The 13,708-nt window shown below is 47.2% G+C and overlaps 1 protein-coding gene across 5 annotated transcripts in view; it reads right to left on the minus strand.

Moving 5' to 3' along the window:
* Window positions 1-281: 281 nt before the first annotated feature.
* XPO7 (exportin 7) overlaps window positions 282-13,708 on the minus strand; it is an 86,248-nt gene continuing 72,821 nt past the window's right edge. For all 5 annotated transcript variants that reach the window (XM_008168652.4, XM_024105546.3, XM_065584602.1 and 2 more), the window contains 10 exons: window positions 13,312-13,418; window positions 12,732-12,820; window positions 11,625-11,732; window positions 10,226-10,308; window positions 9,322-9,536; window positions 7,375-7,513; window positions 5,517-5,677; window positions 3,453-3,551; window positions 2,979-3,106; window positions 282-1,864 (listed from right to left, as the gene is read on the minus strand). In XM_008168652.4, the coding sequence (XP_008166874.2) occupies window positions 1,771-1,864; window positions 2,979-3,106; window positions 3,453-3,551; window positions 5,517-5,677; window positions 7,375-7,513; window positions 9,322-9,536; window positions 10,226-10,308; window positions 11,625-11,732; window positions 12,732-12,820; window positions 13,312-13,418 (1,223 nt within the window). In that variant the 3' untranslated portion in view covers window positions 282-1,770. The remainder of the gene's footprint in view (window positions 1,865-2,978; window positions 3,107-3,452; window positions 3,552-5,516; window positions 5,678-7,374; window positions 7,514-9,321; window positions 9,537-10,225; window positions 10,309-11,624; window positions 11,733-12,731; window positions 12,821-13,311; window positions 13,419-13,708) is intronic.

Genomic DNA, 13,708 nt, shown 5'->3' on the forward strand with positions numbered 1-13,708 from the left:
CTGGGAGTAGCAGCATGAAGCACAACAGAAGATTGTGTATTGTATAATGGCTACTAGTCTCCCCTTGGCTGTGGTAGTCCTGCTCCTTCTAACAGCCTAAAAATCTTAATATTTTATTTAAAAAGTGAAACCAAACTAATGGATGCAAAGCTGTTAAAATACCTCCATCTCTAGCAGGCAGATCAGAGTGAGGGACATAGTCATTCTCTCATAGCAGCTCCCTTCAGGGGAGAGTAGAGGTGATGATCAGTACACAACAGTCAAGATCCAAAAAGACAAGCTCAGTAGAAACCATTGAAGTTTATTTGCAGTCACAATGCTTACACTGTATGCAGCAAACACCCTTACAAGTCAACCAGCAATCTGCTCACACAAAAAAGGACCCAACACACAATCGCCAGAGGAAAGAACAAAAAAAATTTTTAAAAATTGAGTGGGTGGTGTCAGGGAAGAGAAATTGAAATAAAACCTAAGGACAGTGTCTGTGGGCTAGAGCTGAGCTAGAGATGCACACAACTAGCAGCAACAATAGTGGAAAAGTACAAGGCAAACAGGTTGTCCCCTCCCCCCCCTTAACTTTCTTCTGTAAGTAAATTTTATATCCAAAAACATTTAATATGGTGGTTTAGAAAAATGGATTTGGTTTAAGGGGGATGTTAGGTACTTCATGCTATGCAGACCTTGTTATTAAGAACCCTCCATGGTGGTAGATTCAACACAAAAATCTTATGTTCTTGGCTGTGCCATACATTCAGGAGTGCACTCTATATAAATATACACATGCACTACCTCAAGGGAAGTTGCTGCAGTTCTTTTGCTCAGTGGGAGCGCCACTTATGTCCCATAACAAAGGGCTGGGATTTTTTTTACAAGTACTAGGGAGAAGCTCAACCTTTAGAGGGCTCTTATTCCACCTGCACTTCCAGCTTTACAGAAGGGGAAGCAAAGGGACAATTTACAATTAAAAGGAAAATGTGTTGTGGGGCTTCTGGGGACAGGCGGGGGGAGAAGCATCCCAACCCACATGTTGAGTGGGAAGGGCCCTAAGCTGAATGACAACCGGACAGCATCTACTGTTACAGAGGGGAGACACCCATGGGCTAGCACAGCTGGATGATCGTACAGCATGGCTTAGAGTTCCTAATAACAAAGAGGAAACAGTAACAGGAAGTTGTGATTTAAAGGGCCTTATAAGAAAAAATATACATTTGGAATTTTACATTTTTTTTGCTTCGCTCTACACTTGTCACTAAATATATCTCTGCACTTTCACACCCCCTTGCCCAGGAAAGCTTCAGGCCAGCATGAGACACACCTTCCTCACTCACATACACAACCCTCACGTCAGCATTGGTGCACTAGACTCTGTAAAAATTTCAATCATACTTTTTTTTTTTTTTTTTAAACGGAGTCAATATAAACCTTGTTCAAAATGTTATGAAAAAATGTACATGTTTATACAAGGCAGGCTGCAGCAGAGTGCTAGGGTTCCACCCAGACATTCTGGTAGGGAGATGTTGGATTCTCACCCCTGGGCTATGCCCCTTCACCCCCTCCCAAGGAAACAGAAGCACCCTGCCCTGGTGAGTTTTAACACTGCTCCTGTTCCCTCCTCCCTTGGACATGGAGTACGGCCAAACAGCACCGCAGTCCAACCCTAGGGAAGAGCAGGGATCAGAAACGCCCTCTTATCTTTCCATCGGAAACGTTAACCCCTCTGGTCCAGGCCAAAGAGATGCTGCTCTGTACAGGTGGAGTCAGGGGAAGGTGTCAGCTCATCATGTCGTTGCTGTTCACGCCATAGGTGGAGTTCTTCATAGAATCATTTACCTCTCGTCGGAACGCGGACAGGTTCTGAGTGAACCTACAGAGAACACAGACCAGCATGTTAGAGCAGGGGGCAACCAAACAAGGGGCCTTGCGGGCAGCTTGTCAGCACTTACAAGGGCTACATGAAACTTGCTCTCTCCCCTTTAAAACTCTGCTATAGCCAGGAGGCTCCAACTCCCAGCCTATAATGCCAATTCTGGGACAAAGATGGAGCAGTGCATGCCGGGATCTGTAGTGTCTGATCATGCATGAAGCAGGAGAGTAGCTACAGGACTGCATTTTGGTCACTCAGATGTGACAGGCTCCGCATTTCCACTGAAGGGTATCTGGTCAGGGACTTTTCAGGTCAGGTAGTGTTGGCCCTGCAGGTTTCAGTGAGTAGTGAGAAGGCAGCAGAGGAGCAGTGAACATATCAGCCAGTGTGATAATGTAACCTGCAACTACCCAGCCATTCCCTCTGCAACAGGGCATGATGCACGAGTATCTAATCAGCAGTGCATACACAGAGGGGCCTGCCAGTTGGAACCACGTACAAGAGAAGATGCTATAGAGGCGGTTTTTGGTGAGGGAAAGGGAAGGGCCAGCAGCCCTTTGCCCCTGCTCCCATTCCACTGAGCAGATGCACAGGTTTAGATCCTGCACCCCTGCTTTCTGCATGTGAGATGCAGGGGGAACACTGCAGCTTGTAGGAGGCTGCCATGTTTGAGTGAAAGGGGAGCCAGTGACAGTTCCATTATTCCTGCACATCAGCACTAGGAAGCCAGTTTGCCTTTGAGCTGCTGCTTTTGGAACAATTCTAACATGTACACAATGCGTTGGACCCACCTTAGCTCCATATAGCTCCTGGGCAGGTGCTCAGGCTTTTAGGCCCTGGAAGCTGGTGTTACACCAAGGAATTTAAGAGTTTACTCCCATGAGATGCAGCACTTGGCCCCCAGGAGGCAAGAACTGTCCAAGGCATGACCACCACTGTGGGCACAAATGCCTGATGTGTCCACGGAGCCTAGCCCTTTCCCATGGTGTTCTGGGGGCCTTGACACATGGAGCAGGTTCATTAACCATGCAGTGCCACCCCTTGAGGGGAGCTGTCAGCTGCACTGCCTGGTCATGAACCAGGTTCTTTGGCCAAGGGATTTTTCCATACTGACCTGTCCCTATTCTTGGTTAGCAGGTTGCGTTCAATGCCTTCCATGAGGTTCTCGAAGCAGAGGTGCATCGCCTGTTGCTTCTCAGGGGGCTGGCTGTTCACTATACTGTTCCGTAAGTCAGAGAAATACTGGGAGGAGACAAGAGAAGGAAGATCAGCCTTCAGAGGCGAGTGCTGAATGGCGCCAGCTCATCTCGGCAAGGCAGAGAGCGCAATGATTATTTTGGATAGATTCTAGGACTTGGGAAAACGAGCAGCCCACAGGACTTAGAATTAATCATGGTGCAGGCAAGTGCCATGCAAGCTTCCCTGCTCAATCCTCAGTGCGCACAGCCATGCCAAGCCTGGCTGCCCACACCCCAGCTCTGCCTGAGTACCCCTTGTTCATTTGTAGAATACGAGACTGGGCTCAAGTCCTTGGGTCACTCCTGATTAAAGTCAGCTTAACCCAGCCAGAGGGGTTGGGCCTGCCTACCTTTTCATTGAGCAATATCAAGCCTAGCAGAGGTCGAGACATGGACCACTGATTCCTGCAGTCCTCAAAGATGATGATATTCAACACTGTTGACAACATCTGGAAAGATAGAGGGAAGTCCGCAGAGTTAGGCTGTTCCCTCAAACCCACCTCTTGCCCTGGGAGCATGTGTCAGTATTTACCATCCCATCCCCCTCCTGGGCCATTAGAGCTGACTGTGGGTTACCAATAGCATAATCTCTTCTCAGGTGACCCTTATTTGAAACCCAGGTTTGCCGCTGTCTCCCACTAGTCCTGGGTGGTCTCACTTTCGTTACTTTAATTGGAGGTCAGAAGCTGACCCCAGATGTTGAGGCTATAGAGATTAACCCCAGTCTGTGCAGAGCTTCCTGGACTATTCACGTGTCCCCTATTTGAGCCTCAGCAGGTTGCCTCTTAATCCTGCAATGCTATCATGCTGTGGTAGACAGAAATACCAGGAGAGACCATGGATGCTCCCAATAGATTACAATGAACTCCTATGTAGGAATGTGTGCAGCAGCTGAAAGCCATTTGGGGCTCCATGGCGGAAACTCCCTCTATTGTCCCAAAGGGATCCCTGTCTAAGAACCACCTCAAACTAGATGCATGCAAGACCTAAAATGGAGTGCATGCAGGTGAGCATGCCCTTCAATCCATTGGAAAGCCTCTTCGCCACACTCTGTCTTCCCCACCCATGGTCTGCCAGGCCAAGTCAGAACTAGACTCAAAGGTAAGCCCAAGATCTTAACACTGTTGGTTCCCACAAGCAGCTTCCAGTCTCTTCCTGTATCAGACTAAGGCTCCAGTTTGTGCTGTAGCAACTTCCTCTAACCAAACACAAAGCCTGCTGCTTTTTTCAACCAGATCTGCCAGGAGGGGGCAGCATGAGAGCAGCACAATGGTCTCTGATCCTCCTCGAAGTCGGGGAGAAGTACTGGATGCCCCCATGGGAATGCAGTGTGCCACCACGGAAGCAAGCAAGTGTTGGGGGGGGGGGGGGGGGAGAAGAAAGGGGCACACGGGGGACAAGTGTTTCACCAAAAGGGGTGAATGAACAGATCCCAGTAATGGAACCTCTGGTGGAAAAAGGGGCAGACCCACCATCCCAGGAGATATGCAGCAATTCACCTGGCAGATTAACTGAATGACAGAGAGAGGAAGTCAGTCTACAAGGAGCTGGGATTGATTCAGGCAAGGAAAAGGACTATTGGACTGGTTTTACAAGTCGTATTACAGATCTTACACTCTATATTCACGACCAGCAAAGGAAACTGGCCAGTTCTGTGTTCATGGAACAGCAGTAAGAGGAAGATGACAAAAGTGCTAACACGACTGCAGGAACAAAACCAGATTAAATTTATCCTGCGGAGGTGATTATGAACTCCAGCATAATGGCACCAAGGTAGTGTTTGCTGTACAAGGTAATAAACACAGCTTGAGTAGATAAAGCAAAAGGCTCAAGGCAGAGTGTTGATCCCCACAGGAAGAACCTGGTCATTGCCTCATTAAGCAGCAAGATTGTGCTGTTTCTGTTCTGTTGTGAACACTTATATAGCCTCCTGAAGCTTTCTAGCCTCTTTTGAATTGGCTCTTGTGTTAAAAGAGTGTAAGATTACATGCTTGCTGCTGGCAGATATTTTTCTGGTTTCAGCTTTACTAGCTACCAGTAAGTCCCACAACATAGGCTATACCTATTGGGGTATTTTAAAAATTATATTTAAGAAGTTTAGAAGGTTTTGACTTTTTTTTTTTTTTTCAAATTTAAGTTTAAAAACAGTGCATCCAATCTGTGGTGGGAAGGCACAACCTGCTGATTCCTAAGATTACCCCAACCCCATCTGGCTTCAGGTAAGTCCTTTAGCCCCGCTGGACTTCAGCTATAGAATTGGGGGGAGCAGTGCTGGGGACTGAGGATTAGCAACTGCGAGAGACGATGAAAAGCACAGATAAGAGTTCAGCATAATCATATTTTTGACCACCAGATGGGGACAGCACACTGCAACAAGCAGCATATCCCCCCTACTGGTCCCCTTCCCTCTTTACCTGTTGAATCATCTCTGGGTGCTGCTGCATGATGTGCAGGAACCGATCACTCTCCTGGGTCAGGGGAGTGGTTCTCTTCTTGGTGCTGCGGGACAGCTGCTTGAAGAGATACGTGACAATGTGGTCCAAACAGGAACAGCAGCCTGTGCAAACCATGGTGTCTATGAGGATAAGAAAAAGGGAATAGAGTGGGACAACACGAGTATTTCCCTCCATGAGACACAGCTGGGAAAGACCCCCCCCCCCCAACAAGCCCATCACCACTTGACCAGCCCTTCTCCCCTCTGAGGCCTACCCAAATAGCACAAATTTATCCTAAGCCAGCCAGCAGCAGACAAGTTGACACCCTAATGATTCTCCAGTGTGCAAGCCCACAGTAACTGGAGGTGAAGCAACATGGTACCCTGCATTAGCTCACTGTGCCCTGTTCATGTGTGCAGGACATGGGAAGCCATAAAAGTGTTCACTTGTGTTTGCACGTAGCTAGGGTAACTCAGCACAGCTTCCCATGTAACCAGCAGATGTCTGGCATGTGATGCTCTCAGCTGCCTGCTGTCACAGTTTGGGTTGTGGGAACTGCAGTGCCTTTTTAGGAAGACTAAGCAGCACATTAAAACTACCTCTGTTGTATATAAGCAGCTCTTTCCCTTTAACAGACTCATTTGGAGGGAGCAGACACCATTGGTACAGGGGTCATTTTTGTTGGGCCCACAACATAGTAGTTTAAAACGATGTTATGAAGATAAATCTTGGTACCACACATATCCATGTGGGTACAGTCACCATTAGCAATATAAAACTAGATACATCAAGACATGCATCTAACTTCCCAAAGTAACCACATGATCTTACTGATGTCCTGCCTGCACCCCTCCCTGTCGGTCATCACCACGTGTTATGTTAGGTGTGACTATAGGGCCGGTAATGGGAAACTCGTTGTAGTAAGTGCTATTCCTGCCCATGTGCGTTGGCTGGGAAGGGTTCTGAGGTCACAAGTTATTTGGGACTATCTTGTGTGTAGAGCACCAGGAATACTGACTGAGCTAAATTAACACTCAGCCTGTTCATCTACAGAGCTCCATTTTTTACAGCTAGATTTTTCTATTACGTTACCCACTGCTCTATTGCAAATTTAAGGGATTCAACAGAATTCCCCTTCCATATGGGGCATTAATTTAGCGAGGATTGCCATGCACAGTAGAGTTCAAAGTTGTCCTCCTCGTTTGCTCCTCCATGGACTCATTTCAGCCATCTTTATAGACCACATGTCTTTCTTTTCTTCCCTGGTTATGGCACTGGTCTGGGACACTGGGTGCAATTCCTGGCTCTACCTTCTTAGGCAAGACACTTAACCTCTCTGTGCCTCAGTTCCCCAGCTCTAAAATGGGGACAAAACAAGCTCTCTAATCTCTTGTCTATTTAAACTGTTAGTTCCATGTGTGTGTGTGTGTGCGCGCACACACACACACTGGCTGGGGACAGCCTTCTCTGGTGGCCTCTAGGTACACCTCTACCCCGATATAACGCTGTCCTCGGGAGCCAAATTTTTTTACGTTATAGGTGAAACTGCGTTATATCGAACTTGCTTTGATCTGCCGGAGCGCTGCTTTACCGCGTTATATCTGCATTAGTGTTATATCCGGTCACGTTATATCGGGGTACAGGTGTACTACCATAGACAAAAAAAGGTGTGCCATGAAAATTAAACAAACTCCCTCCCAATCTACATCATAAATAGTTCTGAACTCTAGTTCGTTAATGGTTTAAATTTATGCTAATTTAAACTAAAATCCTTAATCTTCCCCTCATTCCCAAAAGAGCCCGTTGCATGTACCCCCAAAAGAATATAGATGGTTACCTAGTGCAGTCAGACCTTCTGAAATGGAAGAAAGAATATACATGATTACATGGGGCTCTAGACTGGCTATAAAGTTCATGTGGTCCTGGGTAAGAACTTCCAGTAAGGAATAGTATGACTGGCTGAGTTTGGGGTAATCCTGCAGAGAGAGAGAAAGAGAGAGAGAGAGAAAGAGGGAAGAGATTTTAGGGTCTAATGGTTAATTTAGAATCAAGCACAGGACTTCCTGCAGAGCAGAGCAAGTCTAATCACATCCCTTTCAACCCACTTTTCAACCAATTGGAAGTTGCTCATTGAGAGAGTCTACTTGACTAACGCTTATGAAAACATTCCCCATGGACAACTTATGTGCGCTATATTTACATTTTTTAGCTCATCACTTTTATGTACTCAGTGTCACACAACAGTATCCAGCCACCTTTCCTTCATTAGTGTAATACTGGAATATCTTTTTCATCCAGTTTTTGGCTTGGGGACTTAGTCAGCTAACTCCAGTGCTGGATGTGCAGCCTTCTACTTTGATGGGTCAGGGGCAACCTATCAGACAAAGAACCCCCTGTGTGAGCCCTTGGAGCATTAGGGTCAGGTTCTGCTGTGGTAGGAAGTCTAGTGAGCACACAGGCCTGGATAATGATGCAAACTCTCACCAACCCTGCAGAGATTCTGGCCAAGCATGTCAGCACAGGCAGGCAGTGGGCAGAGAATACTGTACTCCAGGCTTGTATAGAAGACAGATGTCAGGCTGGCCTCTAACAAGACTGTGTTGATTGCTGATGTGCTGAGAGCTCTGCCCACAGCCTCAAAAGGTAAGGAAAAGTCTCCATTTGCATAAAGTGTTTTTCAGAGAAGAAAGGGATTATTTGGGTCGCTGCTCTACAGAGACTTGCCAACGCCCCCGATGAGAGAAGGGAAGAGAGAAGCTGCAGCATAACGCCCTAGGGAAATGGGGTGGGTGAGGAGGAATGGGGCTATTTTCAGACAGGACTCTGGGCATGCAGCAGACTGCTGAATATGAAGTAGTTCTGTCTTGCCCAGAATCCCAGGACCCTGTGGGAAAGGCACAAGCTCACTCATCTGTACAGTTTCACTATTTCTTCAAAAGCCACTGTTTAATTTCCCATCCTGCACTCTTCACCCTTTTAATAGTGCTTCCCTTCAAGGCAGATCTTACTGCAACTTGGAGTCCGAGCAGCTCTGCTGTAGAACAGAGACAGATGATATGCAATGGATACCAGCCCGTCAGAATCCCCCGCACTTGTCCCAGCTCATACAAGGCTGCACTGCCTGCTTTTCAGGAGCAGAGGGAGATCGTGGTGTGTACTGGGACCTGGCAGGATTGGCTGGAGCTGGGGCAGATGGGAGGGAAACTAGACACATTTGGAAAAGGGGAAGACTGCCTAGAAGGCTGTAACTGCCCTGTTGTCAAATTAACTCTTTAAAGCTCAGCAACTCGGGCTCAGTATTAGTGCTAATGGCACTTGGCATTAGGAAATCCCTTCAATGAACACCAAAGGTCCAACGTTTCCCTTACTACAGTCCAGCTAGGTTTGTAACTCTAGTCTCCAAATACGTTACTGCAAGCAGCAGCATATGGGGAAGGGACAGGACAAGTACAACTCCTGTTTGTCAGAGTGAGGAGTAGTCTTCTGAGCAGCAAGACACTGAAGAATTACTTCATAGGAACACACACTGGCACTATATCATTTTCATTGCTGAGTTTGGCATATCTAATTGTGTGGGCCTTTGGGCATGAAGCACCGAACATGACCTACAATTGCCCTCTAGAGAGAGAAAAGCAGATGTACGTATATCAACATCCTAGCTAAGTCTGCAACACAGGTATGGGTGTCAGCCGGAATCAGCACAGAGGGAATGGGTGCTCTGCAGTTGGCACATAGCTCGTGATTAGATGAGATCTAGTGGTTAATCACAGGTGTGTTGGCTTACCAGAAGATCACTGTGCGGGATGGAGAGCAAGAGCTTAATAAAGGTTTGCAAGGCATTGTCGAGTGCATCGTCCCCGTACAGACGGAAGACACCGAAGTTGACGTAGCTGCCGCTTAGCGCAGCCTTCAGCATAGAGAAGCAGATGGAAATCCCCTTGAGCTTCAAGGCATAGACTTGATCCTTTGGGACCTCCCCTAGCGTTAGGATACGATTTCCTGCACAAGCACAGAAGGAGACTCAGTATCACAGCACTGCTTCCAGACCCCATCTCAGTGTATTGCTCAGTATGGGGAAAAAGCAGTAAAGCTGTCTGTCTGACCAGAAAATGGACACTTGGTGCTGAAACTCTGGGCCGGTTTCATGAGTAAAGCTTACAGCAACCACTTGTCCTGTTCTATGATGTGATAAGTCCCAGCAGGAACTGGTTAGTAGCAGGGCTCTTTACCTACACACCACGCTGTTAGAAACCGTGAGAGAATTGGTCTGCCTGGCTGAACACAAGCGTGTGGCTTTGCTGATGGGAACAGGACAGTGTTAATGGCTTCCCTTAGCGGTAGGATCCAGTCCCCAAGTAACCCCCAACTCCATACAGAAAGGCATTTGGTCATGTGAAGCTCAGCACAGCTGCTGCTTAGCCTCCACCAGAAGAGCCATGAGCTACCCTCTCCTTCTCTCAATCCCATGCAAAATCCCTAAGCTCTCACCCGTCTGTCTGGCATCAGGTCGCGGAGAGAATCCTCCCCCTTTATACAAGCAAGGCCAGTAAGAATGTGGCAAGTTACTTCACCCTGCCTCTCACCCCAGTCTCCTCAAAACCCCAGGCAGCACTGACCAGGGCACCAGCCCCTGCTCACGAAGAGACCAGCAGTCAGGAGCTAAGTCAGGGCAGAAGCTGGGGACTCACCATATGTAGTTATCATTTTACTAGTTTCCCGGAAGAGCAAGATGCCGTTTGGTGAGGACACATCAAACTGTAGCCTTTGGGACCTAGAAGGGAGAACAGAACAAAGTAAACACAGAGCTGCTCTCACAGGTGTGCGAAGGAGAAAGGAGTGACCATCGGCCCTGCTGATCTATTTTGTGGTATCCTTGAGCTTAGAGCCATTTGTGGCAGGTCAGAAGCAGTTGCCCCAGTCTGGTAATAATAATGGCACTATCTAAGCCAGACAGCTCAGAGATGGAGACAAGAGAGCCGCTGTCTCCAAAGAAAAGGCCTGTGCTTCACATGGTTTAAGAATATTAAGTTTCGCACATGCCAGAAATCCCACCTCAGCAATAACTGCTATGTTACTGTCATCGAAACCCAAGGAACATCTTGGTAGGCAGCCTTCCAGCAAGGTCTGGCAGTGCTGGGACTAACCCCTAGCCATACTGCGCTGTAGGCACTTGGCAATTAGATAGTTTGCTTCCCTACAGATGAATACATTTTCAACTACATTTAAATGTAGTAAGGGAATCTTTTTTCTAGCTTACACCTCAACAAATAAGGGGGAAATTCAATAGCTTTGAGGACTTCAGTAACTCAGCCAGAGGTTATGGGCCTACTACACGAGTGGGTGGGCAGGGTTCTGTAGCCTGCAATGTGCAGATGATCATGATGGCTCCTTCTGGCCTTAGTCTATGAGGGTTTGTCCTTTCACAAATATCTCTTTTGTCTTTGGTCTACAGCACAACAATATGGATCCTCAAGAGCAATAAAGCCCCATGTCTGTTCAAGTCTAGTTTCCTTCTTGCATGGCTATAACAACGCTTAGCAGTGCTCTCGCGTACAGAGTTCTGTTCACCTGGCAGTACTCCAGAGCTAAATGTTGGGCAATCTTTCACTCACATGTTAGGCAGCTTCCCAATTATCTGAACAGTGGCAGAGATTTATCTATCTGCTAGCAAAAAGAACCACTGGTCATCTGACCACCAGATGGAGCAGCACTCATTTTAACTGCATGTTTTTAAATTAATGTAAATTTCTCAGATGTTATGGCGATGGGCCCAGAAACAGGTACTCCAATAAACAAACACTGGTTTCTGATCTAGTCTCTCCACACATTCTCTTCCACTAAGAGCTTACAGAGGACAGCTCTTTGGTTTAACTGGGTCATGATGCAGGATTAATATGTGAACTATTATATTTGCTTCCCTACTGAGAGAGTGGCTGCTTTTTTTTGCTGGCAACTTGCAAAGCATAAACAGAGGGAAATGGAAGAGACATGGCTTGGCAGCAGAGAACATTATCAAGCCCCAAACTAATGGGTCACAGAGTGAAGAGACAAGAATCCCATTTGCTTTTGGATGTTGGAGTCTCATACCTGTTATGCACCAACTCTGCCATCAGTTTGAGCACAGGTGTAGTGCAGGCTGGGTCGTGGTACCACAATTCAATCGCCCGCTGTAGAATTGGCATATAGGATGGATAGCTGCAACTCAGAAGCTAAGGAACTTTGTTGTTTCAATTATGAAGAAAAGCTCAGCAGTTTAAACTCAAGTCAAAGGTCTTGCCCTGCTCCAGTCTTTGGAGAGAGGCTCTCTTCCTCCTGGCCTCTCTCTGGGCACTAAGCTCAGCCAATGGTGCTGGCCGGGGCTTACTCTCCTGGAGAACAGAGTCATTTGTTTCCATTTAAACCATCATTTGGCTGGTAATATTTATCTACACAGTATAACAACTGCAATCCATGGCTGCAAAATTTCGGGGCAAAGGGACATAATGGGGTATCTCTATGCCTGCATCCACTGCTGCCAAAGCCAGCCATGATCATTTTACGTTCACCTTTTCCAAGCAGCCTGCCCCATGTTATGGCCATGTGGCCTCCACCAGGCAGAAGACTACAAACAACACCTGGAGTCCACAGGTGTTGCTCCTTAATCAGCCTTATTTGGGGGTCACCAAGGTGAACAGGCTACTTCCCAACTACTGCCAGCTCTAGGGAGCAAGAGATGTAGGGTAGCATTTTCAGAGGAGCCTAAAGGAGTTGGGTGTCTAACTCCCATTAAAAGCCAGAGGAATTTTGGTGCCTAAAGCCTTTAGGCCCATTTGGAATTCAACCCGAAACCTTAGAACTGATTTCTAGTCTCCTTTGTGGCAGAATGTAATACGAAACCACAGGCAGGGCTCCCGAAAGGAGTTTTTTCTTAAAGCTTGAGAGAGATGCACCAGGAGCTGTACATTCTCTTGACTGTAAAGAGAAGAACTAAAAACGAAGAGTTAACTGAATACAAAATTAACTGGGTGCTCAAGGGGTTCAAATCCTGCATCTTGGCAGGGGACTAGACTAGATGACCCTTATGGTCCCTTCTTGCCCTATTGTTCTGGGAGCAACAGCCCTGAACCACAGATCCCTCAATTCTAATGTATGGACGGCTAATGCCTTTAAGTCTTCAGTTCTGTCGTGGCCAGTGGGATTTTAGGGTGAGGATACATCCACTCAAAGAGCATCATAAAGCTGGTCTTGGCATTGAAGGCAAAGGCTATTCCCCTCAGGTCTCTCACAAGGCCGACCAAGGTCCTCTGAATTGGGAAGGGAGAGACACATTACATGTTGAGTGACATACTTCCTGACATTTCCCTCTCCTGGCCAGCACTAGCCCGCCGCCCTTCCAACCAAGAGCAATAGGGTGTTTCTTTGGTGGCCTCCAGTCTCAAAAATTGGACACTCCTCCTCCTTAAGCAACAGGAATGCACCCAAGTTAAGCCAAGGCAGAGAGGATACTGAGAGGTGTCACTGGTTAAAGCCACGCACTGTGTCTGAGCTACTTTGGGTGAATGAGACACCTCCCTTCCCCAAATGCCTGGACCCCTTCTAGCAATCATTTGCCCTGTCTCTAAGAGATCAGGGTCTCCCCAACCTTGGCTACCACCTCCCAAAACATTGGGAGTAAAGCACTAAAGGAAGTTTTGATTAAGTCATGGATGACAAGGCCACTGTTGGAAAAAGAATGGATGCAAAATCCCCAGGCACCGATTAACTAGAAAGTTTGTCTTGCGCAATTCGGACTTACTTTTGCCTCTTGTTCATTGAAAGTGTTTGTGCTGAACATCTGTGCCACAGCCTCGAATGCAGCGGTGAGGGGCAGCATGAACTGTTCATACTGATCCTCATCTTCCCCTGAAAGAGAATCAAGAGAGAATTGACACCTTCCAGCCAGACTCCACTTCCCACAGCAGTATGTGCACAGGTGAGGGACAGGCACTGAGGGTGCTAATTTTAGGGAGCCTGTGTTCCTCTGAATAAAGATGGTGCCTTTATCAATCCCTAACATGGAGAAAAGATTAGGGATGCAGAAAGAACTTTGTGGAACCAAGACTGCATATGGGTTTCTCTGTAAGAGTCAGCTTGTGAAGGAAAACTTAGCCCTAAATATTAGTGGCATGCATCTCTCTCCTGCTAGTACACAG

Source organism: Chrysemys picta, chromosome 2, assembly GCF_011386835.1.
Source record: "Chrysemys picta bellii isolate R12L10 chromosome 2, ASM1138683v2, whole genome shotgun sequence".
Taxonomy (NCBI): domain Eukaryota; kingdom Metazoa; phylum Chordata; order Testudines; family Emydidae; genus Chrysemys; species Chrysemys picta.